This window comes from Antedon mediterranea, chromosome 2, assembly GCF_964355755.1.
Source record: "Antedon mediterranea chromosome 2, ecAntMedi1.1, whole genome shotgun sequence".
NCBI classification, from domain to species: domain Eukaryota; kingdom Metazoa; phylum Echinodermata; class Crinoidea; order Comatulida; family Antedonidae; genus Antedon; species Antedon mediterranea.
In genome coordinates this window covers 2,320,424-2,345,581 of record NC_092671.1, presented here as the reverse complement: position 1 = coordinate 2,345,581, position 25,158 = coordinate 2,320,424, and the positions used below count along the sequence as shown (strand labels likewise).

General features: G+C 33.8%; 2 protein-coding genes across 2 annotated transcripts; one reads left to right on the top strand and one right to left on the bottom strand.

Annotated features, from left to right (window-relative positions):
* The first annotated feature begins 645 nt into the window (after positions 1 to 645).
* On the top strand, positions 646 to 19,680 carry LOC140040035 (tyrosine-protein phosphatase non-receptor type 23-like). The gene is made up of 22 exons (XM_072085671.1): positions 646 to 732; positions 1,833 to 1,907; positions 2,432 to 2,559; positions 2,823 to 3,081; positions 3,785 to 4,000; positions 4,105 to 4,209; positions 4,763 to 4,901; positions 5,251 to 5,431; positions 6,001 to 6,140; positions 6,324 to 6,415; positions 6,910 to 7,111; positions 8,103 to 8,263; positions 10,039 to 10,190; positions 10,421 to 10,617; positions 11,104 to 13,550; positions 13,768 to 13,864; positions 14,032 to 14,231; positions 14,339 to 14,529; positions 14,873 to 14,977; positions 15,085 to 15,223; positions 15,335 to 15,395; positions 16,506 to 19,680. Exons 1-22 carry the CDS (start codon positions 646 to 648, stop codon positions 17,240 to 17,242), a joined length of 6,111 nt encoding a protein of 2,036 aa, XP_071941772.1. The 3' UTR covers positions 17,243 to 19,680.
* Positions 19,664 to 25,122, bottom strand: LOC140040037 (lupus La protein homolog). The gene is made up of 14 exons (XM_072085672.1): positions 24,986 to 25,122; positions 24,692 to 24,782; positions 24,248 to 24,317; positions 23,887 to 23,993; positions 23,402 to 23,503; positions 23,198 to 23,305; positions 22,743 to 22,843; positions 22,583 to 22,654; positions 22,225 to 22,270; positions 21,651 to 21,791; positions 21,086 to 21,275; positions 20,637 to 20,738; positions 20,466 to 20,522; positions 19,664 to 20,346 (listed from the first exon to the last, which is right to left on the bottom strand). Exons 2-14 carry the CDS (start codon positions 24,761 to 24,763, stop codon positions 20,264 to 20,266), a joined length of 1,251 nt encoding a protein of 416 aa, XP_071941773.1. The 5' UTR covers positions 24,764 to 24,782; positions 24,986 to 25,122; the 3' UTR covers positions 19,664 to 20,263.
* Positions 25,123 to 25,158: the final 36 nt, after the last annotated feature.

Here is a 25,158-nt window from a genome sequence, read left to right as displayed (position 1 = left end):
AGGCTTATGCTGTATCACCAGAGCCAAATGATTCAGAAGGACCACGAGATAGGGGAGGGATCGGGGAGAGAGATACCGTCGGTCGTCGTCTTTACGCAGGGTGCGTAACTATTAACTAATAAAAGGGTATGTTGACTGTATTTGATTTTGAGCTCTATCGAACACAAGATATTCCGTCCTTATTGTATACGGGACGGACAAATCAAAATCAATTCCTCTCATTTTTTCAATTACAGGTATATGTTAAATATATGTGTACCGTATAAAACTATAAACATATCATTTAGCTCACTACACAGTGTGCTTACAATAAGATCCATTATTAGCCAATCAATGCTCAACATTAGGCCTACTGTACATAGTATTTTAATATGTTATATAGGTCTAGATCGATGGTGATACAAATATGAATCATAAACATTGTAAAAATTTATTTTTAGACCATAACCATTGTTACATGCACGCGTTTGGCTGAAAACACAATTTTACATAATTTTTTTTTTTAAATAGGTTATTGATTCAAAACAGACAAACGATCACTATATATATACACAGTATACAGATCAAAGTTAATGCTTGATAGAGGGCGAATGTCAATTGTGGTGAAGGATTTCCTTGTGACAGAATGACGTCATCGTACCCAAAATGGAGGCAGTTCCCCGAATGGAAATGCTCTTTTTAGAGCTAAAACAAAGTTCAGAAAAGGTTGAATTTTCATCAGTTTTAAAAAAGGTTGGTATAGGTACATTTTTTATACATTTTTCTTTACTCCAGTTAAATATTAATTGTTTAGTTCACCGTTAAATGCCATTTTATTGAAATCAAATTGCTGACCTGCCAACTGAATTGCTATGTTTTTGTTTATATTTTGACTCCTACCCGGGGGGAATAAAGTTCTTAGGCTAGCCTCTAGGCCTAGGCCTAGTCTCTATAAACTGATAAATGACATTGCAAAAAGGCACAGGCCTAGCTCTAAACTAGCTATTATAACTATTACAGCTCCGTCACATGTTGTGCTAAGCCTACTAGGCCTAGTAGTAGGCCTGATCCTACCTTTATTTGTTACCTTCCTTCATACAAATTAGATAGGCTAGGCCTAGCTAGCTAGGCCTTTCATTTTTGCAAAAAGTCTTCTGAAATATATTACGGATGGTGCTTTAATAAAAGTGGTGGGCAGACCATATATTCTCAATCTATGATTGTAATATAATTTGTTCCAATCATTTGATGCCCCACCCTGTCTGTACAGTACAGCTCATCTATAAAATGTTTGTGTGTTCGTTTGGGTTTATGTGTTTTGTTTCAAAATCTTTCATTATTTAATAATAATATTACTGCAATTCAGCTCCTTGGGTTGCAATGCATTTGCAATTAAATAATATTTAATAATTTTCAATTTTTTTGTTTTGTATTTTTATATGTTTGTTGAATTTCAATAAAAGATATTGAGATATATAAATAAGTTTAAGATCGACTTTGAATTTGCAACTTTACATGGTTTTAGGACTTTAAATATACCAACATAGGGCAAACCCGGTTTATGATGATATCAGTTGCGTTTGATAAAACCAAGTTGATGTTCTGTATAGAGCACCACACAGTAGCCCAGCTTTTGATCCTATCTGCTGCATTTGAGAATGGTTACGATTTATTCGGTTGAGTTGACATCCTGTCTGCTTCTGTGATTCAGAAACAATTGCTTATCATTTTGAATACTAAATAATATATATATATATATATAATATATATTGAATTTTTTGTTTTGGATTTTGATAATTGTTCTGTGAGTTTTTTCAGTATTTAAGAAAAAAATGTGTTTTCTTTTTTCTCAGTATATAAGTGAACATTACATGGAAGATGCGAGTCGATATAACGATGAAATCCGACAAATTGAGCAGCTGAGATCGGTAAGAGGATGATACAATTTAACGACAGCAAACCTTATTGGTTGGTTGCGCTAGGCTAACCTGGATGGAGTGCAAGGCCTAATTACAAGCAATCAGTAAACTAATAGATGTTTACATTTTCACTGGTGAAAAATTGTGGCAATCTTGACCTAATCACTTTGATATTGTTAGAACGTAGATATTTAGTTTTTAAAAAAGAGTGAAAATAACAGGATGAATATCTGTCATGTCAGAGGAAGTAACCTATTAGTGATCGTCTGAATAATCTGGTTGAACAGAGCATCAATGTTTTCACTGAAAATGTAAATAAAATAGTTGGCACAGATAAAGATGTATAAATTTAAACAAATTAAATTTATGATAATATTTTTCTGTGAATTTCTGAGGCCAAATTTTAAATCACATTGTTTTCTTTATGACACTTAATAATAATTTTTTATTTCATATCCTCTCTTATACCAGAATATCCCCACTTTTTTGTAATGGATTACTATAAATAATAGAAATTATTATATCTTTTTCAGAGTGCTAGCAATGTTGCACAAGATTTTGGTGGTTTAAGTACTTTGAAGAAATACTATGGTCAACTGCACTTGTTGACCAGTCGCTTCCCAATGGCCGAAGGAGAGCCTAGCTTTATTCAGTTTGTATGGTCAGTTCAGAGAAAGTACACATATAAGTGCACTTACACCAAAAGACTTGCTTTTTTCATGCATCTTTGATGACAAAGTCCATTTTTTATTTTAACCATCTTTAAAAAGGTTAACCCTTCCAGTTTAGCCCAGTGGGTTAACTGATATTCAAGGGCCCTTTTAAAAAAAATAAAATGTAATGCAACATTCCATTTTAAAATAAAAATACTTTGATAAATAAAGGATCGGATGTTCACTTAATTTTATTGTGATGTACTTACAGGGTGGATGCATTTGACGAAACATTTGTGACAGAGGGCGATATTCATTTTGAGCAAGCGTCCATATTGTACAACCTCGGCACTTTGCATGCCATTCTTGGAGCAAGAGAATCGCGTACGTCAGAAGAAGAGATGAAAGTAGCGTGCACTCACTTTCAGTGTGCTGCTGGCGTGTTCTCTTTCCTCAAGGACCATGTGGGATCAAATAAGAGTCCTGATATATCAATGGAACTTCTACAAATTTACATTAACCTTATGCTTGTAAGTTGTAAGCTACACTATCAAACTAGTTTTACCAAAAAATTTGGTGTGCCTAAACATGGTAGTGATGTGCCCAAATATGATAGCGATGTGCCCAAATATGGAAGAGATTTTACATCTTCATGTCCATATATGAGTACATCACATTTTTTTGAATAAATACAAGTGATAGTGTAGACATAGCTTTAAAACATTTTGTTTTTCATTACAATTGTACTTGTCAGTATTAAAATGATTATTTAAGAAATTGTTTTAATGATATGATACATTTGAGAATGTTTGAGAGTATTCATGAATTTTTAAACTTGCAGGCAAGAATTCATAGTTGGAACATTACAATAAATTATTGACTATTTGTAACATATTTGTATGTGCGATGGTCAAATTGCTTGCCTGGACCCACCTAATCTGTACACTACACTATCAAACTAGTTTGAAAAAAAAAAAGTGTGATGTGCCCAAATATGGTGGTGATATGCACAAATATAGTAGTGATATGCCCAAAATATAGTAGTGATATGACATCATTATGCCCATATATGGGCACATCATAACATAAAGTTTGATACTGCAGACAGAGCTTTATGTTTAGTTTATAAGCCATCATCTTTAATTATTTAATTATATTCTCAGCATCTGTATTCATAACTGATTTAAAACTATCAGACTCATTTTTAAAATAAAATAATCAATATATTTCCAGGGCCAGGCACAAGAGTGTCTGTTGGAGAAGAGTATGCAAGATAACAGAAAGAGTTCGTTAGTAGCCCGAATTAGTAGCCAAGTAAAAGATTTCTACAAACTAGCCCTTAAAGGTCTAGATGATAGTAGAGCCGATATCATTGTTGGATCACGGCGCTATAAACAGTGGAAGAAAGTACTGCAAATTAAGATAGCTCACTTCACTAGTATTGCTTATGTAAGTTTACTTTCATCTCCCAAATCTTCAAATTCTCTAAAACTTCTATAATTTTCGTGCGTACTGTAGCAATGCTCTTATCACACTTTGTTTTGTATGTTAAGATGTACATGGGCAACCAAGCAGAAGAACAACAGAAATACGGAGACAGAGTGGCTTACATGAAGGCGGCGCTGGATAAGCATTCAGAAGCTGTTAAACTAGCAAAGGTAGTTTGTCTTCACTTATCTACATCAGGCAGGAGATACAATAGACCCCCCATTAAGGGGACACCTTTATACCCTTTTCATAGTAGAAGTATCCCCTCAGTAGTGGCCATAGTGTTAAAACATTATTTCTCTTTGTTCTTTTCATGTGAAAGTGTTGCTTTAATAAGGTGTCCCAAATGAGAATTCTACAGTATTTAACTCGCTTCCTGCGTTGTGATAGTTCCCCCGACTACCCACTTTCTAAAGTGGTTTGTAAGCAGGTTCATTATTGTCTGTTGCCTTGTAAATTTTAGTGGTCCAATCCAAAGTTCATAAATGTGAATCTTACAACTGAATTCACACACATATACATATGCAATTTACAACAGTATTCTGTAAAAAAAATGAAGTATATAATATGTTGATATAAACTTTGCGTTTACACCATGTATGTAGTTATGAAAAGAACTGTTTCGTTTCTATCAATGTGCTTTGATCGTCCTCAGGAGTAAGAGTGAATCATTTATATTAAAATCTAGGAATGAATGAATTATATTAAAATCTTCTGTTTTAGGGGCAAAAAGAAGGAATAGCAGAAGCTTTGGTATTTACTAAAGATGTGGTTGTAGGGAAACATGAGGCTGCCAAAAAAGACAATGATTTTATTTATCATGATAAAATACCAGATATAGAAAGTCTTCCAGATATTAAAGGTAATCATGTTAAAATGTTAATGATTCGTATTAGAGCGTTGTCTATTCAAACCAAAAAAAATTAGAATTTCTCTTTATTGGCATTGTATGTATCTAGTATCAATATACAGTAGAACCCATCATTTCGGACATCCCTATTCAGGAGACACTTTACAGCTCTGTCTACACTATAAACTTTATGTGACAAAAAATGTGATGTGCCCATATATGGACATGATGATGTAATATCACTACTATATTTGGGCATATCACTACCATATTTGGGCAAATCACTTTTTTTGTAAAACTAGTTTTATAGTGTAGAGAAAGCTTAATTCTAAACTTTTCATTTATATTTAATCAATTTCAGGTGCATCGCTTGTGAAAGCATTGACATTTCAAGCATACGACGAGACGGTTGCAGGACCTGATATATTTAAGAAGCTTGTTCCAATGGAAGCCCATGCAGCGGCGTCGGTATACAGCGAAGAAAAGGCTAAATTACTTAGAGAGTTAGGTGCTAAGATTGAAGGAAAAAACAACCAGTTAGAGTATGTTATTTAATTTTTTTTCATTAATTAATCAATATATTTTTAATGTGTTTATTTATAACTAAATCCTTAAAACTGAATATCTTTTCATAGAAAGGTTATTGCGTCTTTTGTTAATCTACAACCGGTAATGGTAAGCAGAAAACCGCCTAGCTTGTTCCACATAGAATCTGTATCTAAAGGGAAAACCGCCCGTCCACTCCATGTTGTGTGTAAATGGTCATAAGGAATAAGATAGATTCTATATTTCTATTACCGTTACCGCTTGTCTGTGTAAATCGGCTTAAATGGAGCATTAGGTTCGAGGTTTTACCTCTTACGATTGAATTTTTGAGTTCACAAACATATGCAATTTACAACAGTATTCTATGAAAAAAGATGACGTATATAATATGTTGATATAAACTTTGCGGTAGACCAAGTATGTAGTTATGAAAAGAACTGTTGAGTTTCTGGACGTTTCTATTTATATGTTTCGATCATCCTCAGGAGTAAAAGTGAAAAAAGAATTATATTAACATTTTTTTTAATTAAAATTCATGGTTTTACGGTATAATATCCTTCTCCAGCCAATATCTTGAGTCCTTACAAGTTGACCAGCTACGATTACAGAAGGAACCAGAAAGACTACCGCAGGTTCTTCTGGAAGTGTGCGCTGCCATCAGCGTCAAACCAGATGCTATCAAGTCTCTTGTACAATCCATGAATGGTGAGAACAAGTTAATTTCTGTCATTAATAATATTAAAGATATTATATAACAAGTTCCCAATCTCCTTATTTAATTAAAAGAAAGAGATGTTATAATTTTTGTTTATGTACAGGTATGTAATTTAAGCACATTTGAAACCCAATTTAATAATAGCCTCTTATTTTTATGGCAACTTATTCTAGAGCTTTCAAACGTTGTACTGGATGTTGATGCGGAACTCAAAGAAGTAGAAGCTATTGTAAATCAAGAAAAACAAGATGAGGAATCATATAGTGTAAGTATGCTGCCAACTCACCTGAACAAAAAAGATAATGCCCTTTACCTAGTTGCTCGAGTTTATTGTAAATACCCCTTAAAGTATGATATAATCTTCCTTACAAAATACCGTGCAAATAAATATTTAAAAAAATTAATAATTATCACTGTAGTGTAGGTATGTTGCCCACTCACTTGGACAAATAGGATAATGCCCTTTACCTAGATGCTAAAGTCTATTGTTATTTATTGTAAATACCCCTTGAATTATGATAGAATCATCCAAACAAAATGCTGTGCAAATAATTTTGCCCCTTACCTGGACAAAGAGGATAATGTCCTTTCCCAATTAGTTCATGTTTATTAAAACACACCTTAAAATAAAATGGAATCATCCATCACACATGCTGTTAGAATGCATTCTAAACCCTTCATTATCTGTAGAGGGATCTGTATAGTAATTTGTATATTGTTTGTTATTATTTCCAATATATATTTGTAATTCTTTTACAGAAAGAATTCAGTAGCAAACCTGAATTTGTAGTGAAAGATATAGGAAAGGAACTTAAGAAATATAAAGAGGGACATACAAAGGCTAGTCAATCTAACACTGATTTGCATAAAGCAATGGAGGTCCACCTGGCTAACATTAGGTTGTTGGCCGGTCCATTAGAAAAGCTTCAAGAAATTCTGCCATCACAAAAAGCAACAGAATGTAAGTGAACTATAAATATTCGTCTAGTACAGTAAGGGATCATGACAAAATGATTCTAATGCATTTACTGCAGTAACTATATTTGCAAGAATGTATGACAAAATGATTCTAATGCATTTACTGCAGTAACTATATTTGCAAGAATGTATGACAAAATGATTCTAATGCATTTACTGCAGTAACTATATTTGCAAGAATGTATGACAAAATGATTCTAATGCATTTACTGCAGTAACTATATTTGCAAGAATGTATGACAAAATGATTCTAATGCATTTACTGCAGTAACTATATTTGCAAGAATGTATGACAAAATGATTCTAATGCATTTACTGCAGTAACTGTATTTGCAAGAATGTATGATTTTAGTTTGTTTCAATATAGAAGTTTATGAGGCAAATACTGCGATATACAGTGTGTATGATTAGGCAGAAAAGCTTACTAAATACTGTCTTACATGCTTGTCCATATAGCTGTCATATAGAAGTTTATGAGGCAGTCACTGCAATATACAGTGTGTATGATTAGGCATAAAAGCTTACTAAATACTTGCATAATCTGTCAACAAAATTTATTTACTGCAGTAACTGCAGTAGAGTAATTTTTACATGGTCCCTAAGTGAATCCTTATACATTTCATATTGCACATAGAGCTTAAGGTATCTAGTATTAAAATCTAAAATGCATAAAGTCCTACATGCTTGTCCATATCGCTGTCATATTGATGTCATGTCAGACTATAGAACTACTATCCTTTAAGTCATTCTTTGAAAAAAAGGAAATATAGCGCTTGCCGTATAAAAGAGAACCAGGTTGCAACTTGAACTTCATCTGTGTGAAGCTCTTGAGAGTGGGTATACGTCCCTCTAGTGAGTGTCAGGTTACTCTTTTGCACAATTGTTTATATTGTACAGTTTATAAATTAAAATTATTAACATACTATGGTATACTCATACCTCAAAGTGACGTATATGATTTTGTTAAATGTTAGCACCTGAAGATCAAGGTGTTCAAGATACACTCAAAATGCTGATTGAGAAAGTAGAAAAAATGAAAAATCAACGTAAACATCTTGAAAAACAGCTAAGAGAAAAGTTACAGAACGATGACATCACAAGTACCATAGTAACCAAGGATGAAGGAGATAGGAAGGTACAAACTACTTTAATTTTTTTTAAAGAAAATAAATCCTGTGAAAATGCTATGTGGGTTTTGTTTTTTACATTCGCCTGTTTTTCATCTGTTAAAGATGGCTTTCGTAGCACGAAAATCATCTATTGAGATACAAATAAAATAAAATAAGCTAAGTAAAAATAGTAAAATAAAACAGCCAGAAAGAAAGTGCTGAGCTTTTGGAAAACACTATTCCTTCATCAAGGCTAATAAAGATATCAATAATATTGTCTATTGTTATTATATATTCAGTAAGATTTACCACCCAGTTAACCAAAATATAGTAATGTGTAATACACCTTTAGCATCTGGTTACCAGAAAAATCTGGTTTTAACCAGAATGGCTGGTTACATTCACCAGATAGAACCAGTTTGATCCAATTGTTATCTTCTGTTTTTTAATCATATTTTTTATATGCATAATATTTAATGGGTGCAGGTCAAGTCGGCCCCAAACCGTCTCGGCCAAAGTCAAGTCGCCTCCACGTCAAGTCGGCCCCAAGTCAACTCGGCCTCAAGTCAACTCTGCCTCACGTCAACTCGGCCAAAAACTAATCGGTCAACTAGGCCACAATAAAGTATGGAACGCAAAAAGTGCTTAATATTATTATGATTATTACTATCCACTCTTTAAAAAAAATTAAGAAATAAGAAAATAAAAAAATGATATCATTGCCGATATGAATAGAAGTACCCGCGTTTTACAAAAACACGTGCAGGTACCACATTTTAGTAAATCGAAGACCATCATGGAGATATTATAGCTCCATGGTTCCACCATTTGGCCATAGAAAAATGATCGTACTGTACATATCGTTTTTGTCCATGATTTGCGTTTTTAAAAAAGGGGAAACCCCCGATCAGCGAAAACATGTAGCAGTTGTAGATATCGAAATAGCTGCCAAAGGCACAGGGAGGCGCAGCTACGAATTGGTTTCAGATGTTGTCGCCTAATCAAATTAAATGCATACACTGAAGAAATCTACGCGTGATTCAACCATAGAGTTAACATTAATTAATACCTCAATGATTCAACCAAACAATCCAACCAAACAATCTTATTACACCTAATATATGTCCTCGCATATCGGACATGTTTATTGAATTTTGACGCACGAACGAACATACGCGCCCACGTACGTGCATCATCATATTTTTTATTTATTTTTTTTTATTCAGTTGTCAACCAACAGCGATGAAACCGTCACTAACAGGTTGAATAATATTGGGTGTATGCCTACAATGTGTTCCTATTTATTATCCAAATGTTCATATTGTAATCATTAATAATAGTATGAATGCTAGCTTATTAATCAATTGTTTGTTATGCGCAATTTCAGAACAATTTGTGCAATTTGAAATTTTATTAAACGTAAATAAAGAAAAATTCGTGAAATCCTTCTTTTTTTTTTTTGCTAAAAGTATTATTGTCTAAATATTAATATTCATTAAAAGTCAGAATTATTCATAGGTAATAAAATGTGAAGAAATATTATTTTATCAATCCCCTTCCTTTGCACCTTTTGCATTCCATACTTTAACGGGGCCGAGTTGACCGATTATTTTTTGGCCGAGTTGACGTGAGGCCGAGTTGACTTGAGGCCGAGTTGACTTGGGGCCGACTTGACTTGGGGCCGACTTGACTTTGGCTGAGACGGTTTAGGGCCGACTTGGATCGAAATCTATTTAATAATGCATATATTTTAGTGAGTTATATAAGGAATATTTTAGTAAATTTTCAATGTAAATTGCAGAAATTCTTTGAAGAAGAATTAGCAAAACATCAATCCACTGTCACCTACATTGAGCAGAATTTGTCAGCACAAGATAACATTCTGAAGGCAGTGACAGAAGCCAATGCAAGATATGCTGATACAAGAAAAATGTCTGCTGATATAGCTCAAAGGTAACAGAAAAAAGTGATCTTAGATAAAAAAAAAAAACATTTTACTGATTTTTAAGGTGTTAATGATTTTGTTTTTTAATTTGAGTTTAACCAACATGTTACAACTACATTTCATTCAGACAAAACGTCTGGGGCTTCTAAAGAGACAGTGAAGTTTTATAGCTCGCAAGCCAGAAGCCCACGTACATGCAATATTTTACGCAATTTATTTCAATTTTACCAATTATTAGAAGGGAAGATAAAATTCAAGAGCTGGTGATGTCATACACAGTCTACGATGATCTTCTTGCCAAGTCACGCAAAGGAATTGATTTTTACAAGAAACTGCAGATAGGAATTATGAAAATACATACAAACTGCACAGACCTTGTGAAGGAAAGACAAGAGCTTAGAAATAGACAGATTGCTAGGTTTAGACCTAAACCAAGTGAGTAACTTAGAAATAGACAGATTGCTAGGTTTAGACCTAAACCAAGTGAGTAACTTAGAAATAGACAGATTGCTAGGTTTAGACCTAAACCAAGTGAGTAACTTAGAAATAGACAGATTGCTAGGTTTAGACCTAAACCAAGTGAGTAACTTAGAAATAGACAGATTGCTAGGTTTAGACCTAAACCAAGTGAGTAACTTTCTAATTGTGGTTATTACATCTGTCCCTTGTTCGATCATTTTATTATTACTGTATATGAACAAGTGTAGTCCCAACCCCTAATTTAGCCTAAATATGAACACAAGACTTCGGTCAATGCCATGATTAATGCAATCTGTGTATAATCCACCCTAACTTTCACCAAATTTTGTACCCAGACCTTCTGGTACTACACTCAGTCATTACAGTACAGTCTTACAGTAATATTGTTTATTTAAACATCGTAATCAACAGATAAATACAATTACTTTTACCATCTTTCAGGTCCTCAGAGGAATCCATTACCTAAGCAGTCTGAACCAGGACCAGCTGGCCCGAAACTATCAGACTTCTGGAAACCCAAGACATCTCAAGGTTTACCTGCATCACCTGTCCATGCACCATCAAGCACAGGAATGTATCCAACTGCGGCAACCATTGCTGATGTCTCTGCTGGTGGAGGAGCTCTTACAGGAATGCCGCCAATGTCTTCTCAAGGGGGTGTAACAAACCAGAGGGCGCACTCTCAACCTGGGTCGATGCCTCCTCAGCAAACACCTATATCACAGAGTCACAACACTGGGCCCAGTGCACCACCTCCGAGTCCTGCAAGGACTGGTTCGATGCATCAGATGCCTGTTTCTTCACAACAGCAAGTTCCTATGTCTGCTGGACAACCTCCAACATCTATGCATCCAGCTCCAATGCATCGACCACCGGTACCTGTACAACATCCTCATGCCTCAACACAGCAGCAAATACCCAGCTCAATGTATTCAGTGCCTAGGAGTACACAACATGTGCCTATGCAGCAACACCAGATGCATCAGCCATCTACATCCATTCCTCAACATGTTTTATCCATGCCACCACCAGCTGCATCAAGGCCACAACAAGTTGCATCAGTCCCTCAAGCAGCAACATCCATTCCCCCTCATAGTGTAGCAATGCATCCACACACATCAGCATATCAACCAGCTGCATCAGCATATCAACCAGCTGCATCTATACCACCACAGGTTGCAACATTTTCGCAACCAGCTGCATCCATGCCACCACAAGTTGCAGCAGTTCCACAACCAGCTGCATCTATGCCACCACAAGTTGCAGCAGTTCCACAACCAGCTGCATCCATGCCACCACAAGTTGCAACAGTTTCACAACCAGCTGCATCTATGCCACAATATTCTCAACAAAACTATCACCATAACCAAATGATTACGCCATCTTCTCAGCCTATGAGAACACCAAACAGTACAAGGCAATACAATCAACCAATGCACAACACTGCTTACAATCCTAAACTGGCGATGACGTCTCAAGCACAAATGTTAAACCATAACCAGCATCCAAGCTTACAGCATCACCCAAGTTCTCAAAGTGCTCAACTGCAAAATCCTAACGTGCCATATCAAATGCATCAACAGCATCAATTTAGTCAGCAGAACATGTACCAGCAGCCTTCACAGCCATCACAATCAGTGCAATACCAGGCTCAGTACATGCAACAGCAAGTAGCACAAACTCGACAGCAAACGCCTGGGCAAACAACCGTAGCCTTTCCTCAGCCAAACCAGCCTGGCCAACAATATTATCAAAATGTTGGTTCACCGCATGGTAGCCCACAACATCGGCCTAGAGCACCACAATATAATATCCCTGGTAGTATCAGTCAAACACCAGCACAGAATTCACACCAACCATATACACAACAAAATATGCAAAGCTACCAGCCTAACCAAACCCCTGTAGGAGGCTACAAACAAGTTTCATCTCAGCCTCAAATGTATTCTCAACCCCCAATGCCCCAACAACAGGTTCCTCCAACATCTACCCACGTTTATCAACAACCTACAAATATTGTGCAACCAAACCAGGGAAACTTTCAACAAATGCAACATAAAAGTCAACAGTCATTTCAAAATCACATGACCAATCCACCATTGCAACAGTACAGCGCCCAGACATCATTACAACAGCCTGGGAATCAGCCAATGCCAGGTAGATACACAAGCCAGCAGCCTATGGCTCACCCGTCCCAGACGAGTTACCAAAACCAACAACCTACACAACCAGGCCAATCCATAGCTCAGCCATCACAAGTTGTACACCAAACCCCACAGCCCATGACTCAGCCACCTCAGGCCACACATCCAAGCCAACCCATGGCTCAGTCAACACAGGCCACACAACCAGGCCAACCCATGGCTCAGTCATCACTGCCCGTACACCAAACTCAACAGCCCATGGTTCAGCCACCTCAGCCTACACGCCCAAACCCAGGTGCTCAATACCAAACTCAACAACAACCAACTCAAATGCAGATGCCTCCTAATTCACAAAGTGGGAAACCTGTCCCACAACCAAGACAAAGTCTAGCTAAGCAACCTCACTCAATACAGAACATTCAACAACTTGAGCAACAGCAGCTTCAACAACCACTACAACCGACCAAAGCCACTGGATTGAAACAACCAGATCTCTTATCTACAAGCCCCGATGACAACCAACAAAAATCTCTGGAAAACGTCCTCCTTCCAAAGAAGCAAGAACCTAAGTCAGTGCCAGAAGAACGACCACTAAGAATTGTGAAAATGCCAAGTACCGATCCTTATGATGATAAAGAGAACTTGGATAGGTTCGTAGAGGAAGTAGAAAAGTTGGAGAAATATGTTGAGGGACTCAACAAGCAGACTTTAAGTGGACCAACAGTTATTGACAGTCTTTGGAGGGTAAGTTGTTTTTGTAACTCTATTACATGGCTATAAAAACGAAACTGTGTAAAAATAGTCAACTTCAGCATTAAATAAACTGAATTATTAGTACAGTAATAAAATGTATAAAAAAAATGCCAGTATGATGTTGGAGGATTTACTGTTTTGATTTTACAATGGTTTTTTTTTATTTTGGAAAATTGTTATAAATTTAATTGTGAATTTCTTTTTGCAGGAATTGGTTGAAAGCCAAGATAGGGATACGAGACAATATTCAATATCTATCGCTCGATGCTATTCCTTGAAAAACCGTTATCCTGATTTCATGCCATGTAAGTTGGTCTGTCTGTCCACCAGCTGCATGTGTAGTTGATGATTCTTCTTTTTGCAGTCAGAGAACTTTTTAAATATTTGCTTTAATTAATAATTCATTATGCTTTATTATGTTGAATTTTTAAATTCAATCTATTCTGTTTTTGTAATCATGTTTAAATTTTAGATGACCATAACCGAGTCATATTAAAAGGATTGAAAGACGATTACATTAATGCGAGCTACCTGGATGATCTCACGCCATCATGTCCAACAATAATAGCAACTCAATCACCAACCAGTATGACCATCCTGGACTTCTGGACAATGATCTATGAAAACCAGGTTTCTGTTATTGCTATGTTGATATCAAAGCCACCTGGAAAGGTAAGTTATGCTAATTTATGTTCATTTTTATTTCCTATTTCATTATCTAAAAATAGAAATGTTATAAGTCTATAATCTTAAAAAACAAATTCTTATTTTTTCTTCAGGGTAAATCTGATTTCATAACGTACTGGCCTGAGCAGCGAGGTCAAATTATGAGGCACGGGCCGATTTCCGTGACCTTGCAAGCAACCAAGACGACTGACTACCACGTAGAAAGATTAATGACAATAAGTCACCGAGAAACACGACAAATGAAGACGTTTGCTCACCTGCAGTTTACTGCTTGGCCAGAATTGTAAGTCTTTTCATACCCTATCATCATCATTTTGTGTTCCCACAATCACCATTGTTGACGGAACAGTGTGGTGGCAATCTTCATGGGTTTACTTTTGATTTATTTCTAGTTTTATTTTATTATTTTTATTCTGTTTATTTTGTTATTTTTAAAAATGTATTTATTTTTACAAAGGGGTGACTTGAGTTGGTGAGGTTGTCATGCCCGGTTATAGATGCACTATCATCTGCCTATATATGTGTATGAATGAGTGAATGCGTGTAATAGCAAATATTTGTATAACTGACCACCGTAGAGACTATTGTATTGATGTCTAGTGACTATTTTACTCTTTTAATTTTAGTGGAGTACCCACAAATTCCAGCTCAGTATTACAGTTTGTTGGAGAAGTGTTAAATTACCAGCGGCAACAGCGAAATACATCACTACCCATCGTAGTACATTGCAAGTAAGTTAGAATTACATTAAAACTATAATCTGGAACACCTCTATTCAAGAATACAGAAATGGGAACTCTATTTGGTTTCTAACTGTGTACCTGTGTGTTTTTTTCAGTGGTGGGGTTGGTAGGACAGGTACATTTTGCACCATTTTAGCTGGTGTTCAGGAGATCTTAGCTGGTTCAGGCATCATAGATGTTCCACAGGTTGTTAAGAAACAAAGACAACAACGAAAATGGATGGTGCTAGAGAAGGTGAGGAGAATTGTATTTTCCGTTTTGAAATTATTTTATACAAATAAATAAAAGTTTCATTGGTGTACGCGGAATTCTGTATTAAATATTTTATGGGGATCTTCATTTCAGGAACAATTGTCATTTTGTTTTGGAACAATCCTTTGCTACGCTGAGCAGATTTTAACCAAGAGTAAGTAAATTTGACTTTTTAAAGAGGGTCACGCGTATGCAAATGTACTTTCACATAATACCAGGAAACTTGGTTCAAATCCAATATTTATTTATTTCAACAATATTGTACGAGGGTTGTCCATCCATTCGAAGTTTATTAGGGACCCTCACAAATATACAATCATTAACATACAACAATTAAATATTTTAAAAATAAATAAATAAATAGAATCAAAAGGGAAATCAATTAAAACAAAATTTAAATTGGCCATCTCATAGAGATTTCATGTAATATATCACCTATCTAAAATTAGAATTTAAATTGGCCATCTCATAGAGATTCCATGTAATATATCACCTATCTAAAATTAGAATTTAAATTGGCCATCTCATAGAGATTTCATGTAATATATCACCTATCTAAAATTAGAATTTAAATTGGCCATCTCATAGAGATTTCATGTAATATATCACCTATCTAAAATTAGAATTTAAATTGGCCATCTCATAGAGATTTCATGTAATATATCACCTATCTAAAATTGGAATTTAAATTGGCCATCTCATAGAGATTTCATGTAATATATCACCTATCTAAAATTGGAATTTAAATTGGCCATCTCATAAAGATTTCATGTAATATATCACCTATCTAAAATTGGAATTTAAATTGGCCATCTCATAGAGATTTCATGTAATATATCACCTATCTAAAATTAGAATTTAAATTGGCCATCTCATAGAGATTTCATGTAATATATCACCTATCTAAAATTAGAATTTAAATTGGCCATCTCATAGAGATTTCATGTAATATATCACCTATCTAAAATTAGAATCATTTTTTTATGATTTGTTTTGAAATGTGTATAGATAATTTGTTTTCTTGTGAGTTTGTTTTATAATTTGTGTAATATTTTTTCCCTCATTATTTCTTTCTTTGATTATTTCAGTTCTTTCTTAACTTTTTTTATACACGTTTATTTCATTTTATTTTTTTTAGTTATCAGTACTCCTATATTTTTTTTATTTAACTCTTGAATGTTTGTTGATGTTTTTTATTTAAACTTGATTCTTATTTTAACATTTCACTTTTTACTGAATTCTTATATCTAACTCTTCAATTTAGGAGGAATTTATTTGCATCCAATAATACCAACGACCTCCGATAAAAAGAAACCACCACAGCGATTCACTTCCTTTGACCCGATTCTTGGTGTTGACTCTATTGACAATTTACAAAGTAAGATATCTCAAATGAACTTTATGTCATCTAGTAGCATAGCAACACAAGCCACACCCACCTGTCAATCAACTGAGTCTTCACAAACAGAAAATCAAATCATCAGTAATGGTGTAACAGGGACAAACTTGCCCGATCAAGATTTACTTTCCCAACAAAATAGTAAACAATTAGAAGATTCTGTAAAGCCGAGTGAAACCTTGACTGCCATACAGCCTGTATCAGTAGAGAGCGCTGTATTTGTGGATTCTAATGGCAGCGATAAGACGACGGTACGCGTGGAAGCGAAACCTTCAACCTTAAATACGTTACAAGAAAGAAATCTGGAAGATTTCGGCGTAAGCATGGTGAACTTTGTGCCCGGTGAATCTGATGATAATAATGCAACGCAAGAAGTAGATGAAGCAAGTAACGGGAACAACCACAACAACCTTCTTACGGATCTCAACCCTCAAAACTTTAGTCTTAAGAATGAAAACACAAAGCAAAAGATCAGCAAAGCAGACTTTTTTAATCAACAGTCTAAACTAGGTCATGAGGTCGAGACGGATGACCCCCTCAGTCTGCTTGACCCCATGTGGACTATGAAGGGTAAACCTTCAACTAAATCAGATAGCAGCTAACATTACCATTTTATGTAGTATGTGTATATACTGTATGTCGCAATGTAGATCTTATTCAAGTAATTTTTCTTTTGGATGATCCAAAGTAAAAAAAAATTCGTAAAACTTACGTTTTTTACTCTAGCTTTCGCTGGTCAACGACGCAGCTTAATCATGAGTGAGTCTCTGTGACTTGGACTTGTTACCATTAGATCTCGTATTTGGTATAGTGCCATCTATGGAACGTTCAGGTTTACTAATGTAGATCTTCCAAATTATGTACATTCAATATTTAATGCAAACGACTGAGAAATATGCCTAAAATCACATAATATTTGTATGTAGAAAATTCATTTATCAAAATTAGCTGATTTTCGCAGGATTCTCTGCACTCTATGTATAATTTGTCCAGTATCATAGGCAAACGCTTTAATACAGTGTTACATATTTATCACATGTGATGCCTATATTATCCATAAGCGGAGCTAATCTTACATAAGTCACATGTTACACTGTAATGATGAATCACTGTAGTGATAATCATATATGTGGCGATATATTACAGTACAGAGATTACAAATTCTCCCCAAAAAAATGATTTTCGAAATGGCTGTAAGAAAATTCAGGTTTTGGTTGATTTTCTGGTTCCAAACTTTCAAATAATGATATGTTTACCAATTAATGGTGGGTGTATATATATTTTTTTTATATAATTGTAATAAGTAGAGTTTATATTTTATTACTCAGCATTTTTTCTTTGCAATATAGAATTACTTATTAAAATTAATAAATTATATTGGTATAAAAATATTGAATCCTGGTAAAATAATATACAGTTTACATAATTAGAATATTTAAGCCGAACACCACTCACCAAGTTTTATAAATTTTTTTAGTTATTTTGTTTGTTAGTTTTATTTAGTTTATTTTGTTCTTACAATAATTTCAGGAGATTTTTAATTTGTAAAATCCATAAAATTTCAACTGTGAAAAGCTTGAAATGTAAGGCATAATCTGTGAGGGAAATCAGCGTAAATTGTTAGGGTGTGTTGAACCGAGGACACCCCATGGTAACTGGTTAACAGTTAATAATCAATCCTTAACAAGTTGTTAATGGCGGGATTTGGAGACCAGGGATTTGAACCAACACATTTGGAGGATACACACCAGTTCTTTGATACCTTTTTTAGATATAAACAATGGATTTTATGAGAATGATATGCAAATCATGCGATGTTGTCCTGCGGCGGTTAGTTCATGAAAGGTGCCCTTAAATGTTCTGGTTCTCTTGTGCCATTAAATGTCCTGCGGCGGTTAGTTCATGAAAGGTGCCCTTACATGTTCTGGTTCTCTTGTGCCATTAAAGTCCTGCGGCGGTTAGTTCATGAAAGGTGCCCTTAAATGTTCTGGTTCTCTTGTGCCATTAAATGTTCCGGTGCTCTTACAGTTCCCTGGTCTCCTTCATGTTCTGGTTCTCTGCTGCCCTTACATGTTCCGAGTGTGCTTAAACATTTCGTAAACACAACCTCAGACATAATAGACATACTTTATTGTCGCATAATAATTGTAAAATGTGAGACTCAGCTCCCCGTTACATTTGTAATAAAAACACCATAATGGTAGATTTACCATTCTTACCGTTCTTATAGTATTCAAATATTGTGATCTAAAAATAGATTTTATACACTAATCATGTGCAATATGCAATTACTTTATAAGCTGTGAGTCGGATACAAAATGTTCTAGCTATTTCCATCTGTAGTTGTAATGTACTCAATGTTGCATCTGTACAATGGGCATACAATTTAATAACAAAAGGTTGAAAAATGTTGTGTACTGTATTGTTATAATGTAGTGATGTATATTAGAAAGAAAGCATGTGAATTAAAATATATAGGTTAAAAAATATTCAAGATAAACCAATGTATTGTAACTGTGAATATATCAAAGGAATAAATATTTGTTTTTCTGTTGAGAAAACAAGTATAAAAATATAATACTCTTACTATTATTTTGTTGAATTTTGAAATAGTATGTCCCATTTTAGCACTCATATTAAATTATTATGAGCCACTAGCATTGTATTTTAATCATTTTGCATTATAACACACCTGATTAGATTCTTGTCATTTGATTGAAGGATTGTAGTGGAGCTGTAGCTTGGTGGTTAACAGGCTTGCCTTCCAATCCCAAGGTTGTAACTCACAACTCTTTCAACTCCACTCTCTAAGACTTGGTTTATAAGCATGATAAATTATAAAATAGTTTAAAAGGCACTTGAATTAACTTTAGATTGATCAAACCAGTTCTTTTTATCTTAAAAATTTGTCATTTTGAAAACCGACTGCAAAATCATTGTCAGATTTATGTTTTCTTCTTCCCACACTGTGTAATCATGTCATCCACATTTCAAACTAAACCAACTAAATAAAATCAACAAAATTGTCTGTACAGGAATTTTATTTTTCAAATGTATCACAAACTTTTTAGTTTATCCTCCTAATAATGTATGCCACATACTGTAAAATACTGCAACTAGTCACTGATTTCATATTGTAGTCATGGAAACAGACAACACAACTTGGGCTCCAAGGTTAAAAATAATTTAAAATCATTAAAACAAACATCTAATCCATAATATGTAAAACTTTCATACTATAAAATTTTAATTTTAAAAAGTAAAAAGTTTATTTTCCTGATATTATTTTCTAACTTTACAGTTTCTTTAAAATAAAGTGGTTGTCCTACCGTAAGAACTTTGAAATTAGAACAAAATATTAATTATGGTTTTTTTTTTAATGCATAAATAAAGTGAATATACAATTCCTTCAAAAGTAATGTGTACAAAAATGTTCATAGTTTAGAAAACTGAAAATTCCGCACGAGATACAAAACTCTACTACCAAATATACACAGCTTTATATGAGGAGTGTTTACAGTCATGTGATTACTGTTTTCAGCTGTGATTGGTCTATTTGTACCAGCTTGAATATTGTTCTCATCTACTCCTCTTTGGTTCAAACAGTTCTTTGTTAAAATATCTCATTCTGCTTTTAACTGTTTGGGAGGATTCTCTGAAGGTGTATCTGCTTCCAGTGGACGTTTTTTAGTTCCTGCATCAGCATCTGAATACAATTTAAGTAACGTAATAATAGTAATTAGGGAAGAGACATTAATTCTTTAGTGCATAAAGTTGTTGAGAACTGTGCATTATGATATAATTGTTCTCATTATTTTGACTAACCTCCTTTATCTTCAACTTTGACTTCTTTTTTCTCAGTTTGTTTAGTTTCTGCACCATCTGTCAAAAAGATAACAGTACCAATTACCATGTTTAATCACCAAAACATTCTTAGCATTTCCTTATATGGATATTTACAAATTTTCAGCAAAAATACAACTATTTCAAACCAACCTTCATTATCACTGTCAGAAAACTTAGTTTTCTTTCCTCTGGGCTCATCATAGCCACGTTTGTCGCGTCTACCACTAAACCTTCCTCTCTTTCCTTTACGTCCTGTATGAGAAGTAAAATACTTTTGCATAAAAACTTTGTCTACTGTATGTAGACAAAACATACAGTCAACTCTCCCAATACCGAACTCTCCGAAAACCGGAAAAACTCCCAAAACAAACTTTCTTGAGGTCCAAAAGTTCCACATTTTTTTTACCATTAAAAACACATTTTCCATATCAGACTTTCCAGAAAACCAGACATATTAGGCCAGCCTAAATGTGTTTGGTATTGGGAGAGTTGAAAGTATATTTGTATAGGTCTTTTAACTGTATATCAGGGACAAAATTCACTATTGGCAATCTCCTTTCTCGTAGCAAAGCGCCCTCATAAAAATAGCAAATTCTTACCAGCCTGCATACGTAGCCTGCTAGCCGTTTTGTCTTCGAACACTTTGACCCAGTGTTTCTTCTCTTCTTCGCCTTCAAGAACACGCACAGCAATGTCTTGACCCCGAACTTGTATTTTACCATCGTTAGCTGCTTTAACCTTTTCAATCACCTCTACAGCTTTGACATCGTCATCAAATCGTATAGTCCCCTACAAATGAACACAATTTATTGATAACATTTCACAGAACAATTTAAATACAATGTACAATGTACAATGCTTTGCCTTTGGTTAGTTGTCCTATTAATAGATAGCTACATATTTGTAAATCTGTAAAATGAAGACAATAATTATTCTTCTGCAAAATATTTATAGAGAAAATATTTTTTTTTTAAACTATTATTAAACATATAAAATGTTAAAGAATTAAAACAATAGAAATATATTAAATAATACAATATGTCCAAGAGAATGTTACAACAATTCTATTAGAAAATATTTAAAGTATATAAATATATAAAGGATCCAAAATATAAGGTTATTGAATATTATCTAAAAGATTTGACATGTCAAAAGATAACTGACCTCTGTTTGACCCCTAACAAAATCGACCCAGTTCACCGTGCCATGTTCTCCGAACACTTCCTTAAGATCTTCCCTGGATGTCTGATCCGACGTGCCACTGAAATGCAGGATACACCCTTCTGTGAAGTCCTCAAATGCTGCCTACAGAAAAGGATTTCAGCATTTTATTACGAAAACAAATTAAAAAATGATGCCACTACTTCATTATTACTTAAACTTACTTTTATTAAAACATTAAATATAAACAACTCTTAAAAATAAAAAACAATTTCTCTTTTACTACATAAATACTTTTTACTTAAACTTACATTTAATAAAACACTTTAAATATAAACAACTCTTTAAATAAAATAACTCTTGATTAAAAAACAACTTCTCTTATGGTGTACTAAATAAATACTGCAGTGAAAGGGTTTTTAAAAAAAGGGAATTAAATATACAATGGTTGAAACTAAACAAGCTTCAACAAGCATTATACTTTTCTTGCTTTTTTGTTAAATAATACTGGAACGGGTAAATAAGAATGCGTGTTTTGTTGTTTGGTTTTTATTACACCAACTTATCCATGCTTTACCTTGTCTGCTGCTAATTTTTCTTCCTTTTCTTTTTGCATTGCCTCTCTATATAAATATAAATCAGATTTATTTCTTGTCCGTCAAAAACATGAATAAAAATAAATGTTTTTATCATTATTTCCCTTAAATCCTCTACCCTTTTGAACACTGAAAACAGAGGTAAGTGGTGCTGGGATGGGTAACCTGAAACCCTTTCCCTGACATCCAGAATCCGCACTGATTACTAATTTCACAAACTTGTTTTTTTTTAAGTTTTATCTATTTTAAATTTGATTTATTTTGTATAGTTATGTGAATTAATTTTTTTTTATATTTAAACTGTTATTTATTTTTGTACTATTTTCAAATGACACTTACTGTACTTTTCTTTCTTTTTCATCTTCTTTCTCCTTTTTCTTTTCTTCTGCTTTCATAACAAAATAAGCATCTCTAACAAAAGAAACAAAAAAAATTCAATGTTGTGAAACGTTTAAAAAATGTAGAAAATTGTGTATAATTATTATTTGTCTTCACCTACTTTGACATTTTCAAGGCACCTTCTTCTCCGATTTTAAAATTCTCCTCTGCTAAAAACTTTTCAGCATCTTCTGCGTTCATAAACACTGCAAACACCGAACCCTTAAGATAAAAAAGATAAAGTTAACATATTCTTTCATTTGTTAAAAATAAAACAATATATATATTAAAATAATACTATGCAATTATGACAAACTAAATCAATTATTTCTTATTTTGATAAATAAAATTTTAATAAAAATAGAATTGTGAAATGAGTGAAAATAAAACTACGGCTAAACCCTACTTAGATGACACTCCTATTAAGAGGACATTTGGTGTCCCCTTAGGGGGGTTGGTTGTACAGTAGAACCCATATTAATGGAACTTCACTAGGACTTAAAATGTGTCTCAAGGATGGGTTCAACTCTATACAATTAAATTGTGCCCACTGATATTGTGGATAGTTTGTTTTACCTTGAATTTTTTGTCAGCGTCTTTTCGCATTTGGATGTGGGCAATTGGGCCAAACTTTTCAATAATATCTTGGACGTCGTCAAGAGTAGATTCCAACGAAAATCCTTTCTATAAACAAATAAAAGTAAATAAACAGTTTATAACTTAGAGTACATCAAGTAAATAATAAAATCATTTAAAAAGTATAATGTATAAATAGCTTACACAATAAACACTTCTAGCCTTGACGTCTTTTCTGTTTTCTTCTGTATCTCCTGGAATTGGTTTGTTTTCTGATCTGCGAATTTTCAATTTGTCTTCGCTTATCTGTAAAATTATAAGTGTTTTGTTTCACATAAAGTTATGTTTATCTGAACTGGAAACCTCTAAAAGTCTAATATGTACGATATATACAGCAGCAGACGAATAGGAAACAAGCAATAACATATGTGGATCTGCTACAAACGGATACAGACTCCAGCATTGAAGAAATAAAGATAAAAGAATATAAGGATATAGGACGGAATATACGTCCATCACTGGAGTCTGTCATCAGGCCATGGAGTAAGTATACCTATTATAAGTCTGTGTGAAAAAGGATACATTTTGACATACATGCATATTTGGTTTTGTATGTTTGCAAAAAACTGTGTGCATATGTGTATTATTAACATAACAGATGATGAGATGATGATTTATAATGCATATACCTCAATCAAGCCACTTTTTGATTTTGCAAGTGCTGTGACCAAGACCTCAAAGTCTTCCGAGAGCTGCTTTAACCTGTTAAACTTTACCATTGTTTCAAGAGAAACCCCTAGATAAATGGATGTAAGGAACATAATGCAACAATACGTTAAATTGGAATTAGACATAGTCTACTAATATAACTCATTATATACATTTATAATGTGCCCAAGGGTATTCCAGAAATGTGTACATCTTAACCTGGCAACTTTTAAAATCCAATTTAAATAAAGATATTCTCCTGTTTTATATCTTATTCTATGTTAAATCAATTTGAATTTTACACATGATCGGAATGTCTTTTTTTTTATGTTTAAAGGATACAACCATCGTCTGATTTGATTTCTTGCTGTAAGAATTTATCTCTCTTCAAATTTGCATCTCCAAAATAATACTGAAACAAACAATAAAATTATTATTTTAAGAAAAAAGGCAACACATTAGCAACACAAAATTTATTTATAAGTTTAAAGATGTATTGTCCCAAAAACATGAAAAATTAACAAAATCCGACTTTTAATAGGCCATTTTGCAGTATTAATAAAGTTATTCACTTCTATTCTATAGAAAAAAAAATTATTTCACTTATAAATTGACGACAAAATAAACTGTTTATTTTAACAAAAAACTCATTCATTGTCTGACGGACAATTTAAGTCCTTTTTTTTAAATGGCATATTCAAATAAAAATTGTAAAAAATAATATTTCAGGGGGACAATACTGTAAGCTTTTCTTTAAAATAAGTTAGAATTAATTAAACAACTCACCTCAATTTGTCGAATTATCTTCTTTTCAAGATCTGATGGTGAACTTTGACCATTTGCTTCTGCTTGAGCCATAATAAATGATTCTACCACACTAAAAAAAAGTTTAAATAAAAAAAACTTCTAGGCCCAGACCATGCTTACATCAAACCACACTACACGGAAATTCCATCACACTACACCGTGTGACCGAGGAGTCTACTTATCCACCAATCAATCGCCCTGCAGCCTAACTGTCGCGTTGTTTAGAATGTTAAATGTTGAGCATTTATTATTGGCCTACACAAACATTCTTACCTTAAAACACGACTTGATAAACTTCAGTTCTTCACAATACAATAATAAATTGAAACAAAAACTTAAAATGTTGGTTTATATAAAAGAAATATTGCTAGTTAATTGCATCAGTCTGATGTCAACAAACGTTAACTAAAAAGAAGGAAACACATGTGGGAAAAGAAAAGGTCATC

Coding starts and splice junctions, on each gene's coding strand:
- LOC140040035 (XM_072085671.1), top strand. CDS start 646: ATGGAGGCAGTTCCCCGAATGGAAATGCTCTTTTTAGAGCTAAAACAA. Junction 13,865..14,031: donor TTATCCTGATTTCATGCCAT/GTAAGTTGGTCT, acceptor TTTAAATTTTAG/ATGACCATAACCGAGTCATA. Junction 14,530..14,872: donor TTTACTGCTTGGCCAGAATT/GTAAGTCTTTTC, acceptor TTTTAATTTTAG/TGGAGTACCCACAAATTCCA.
- LOC140040037 (XM_072085672.1), bottom strand. CDS start 24,763: ATGGCTCAAGCAGAAGCAAATGGTCAAAGTTCACCATCAGATCTTGAA. Junction 23,306..23,401: donor AGGCTAGAAGTGTTTATTGT/GTAAGCTATTTA, acceptor ATTTGTTTATAG/AAAGGATTTTCGTTGGAATC. Junction 20,739..21,085: donor CAGGCTACGTATGCAGGCTG/GTAAGAATTTGC, acceptor CTTCTCATACAG/GACGTAAAGGAAAGAGAGGA.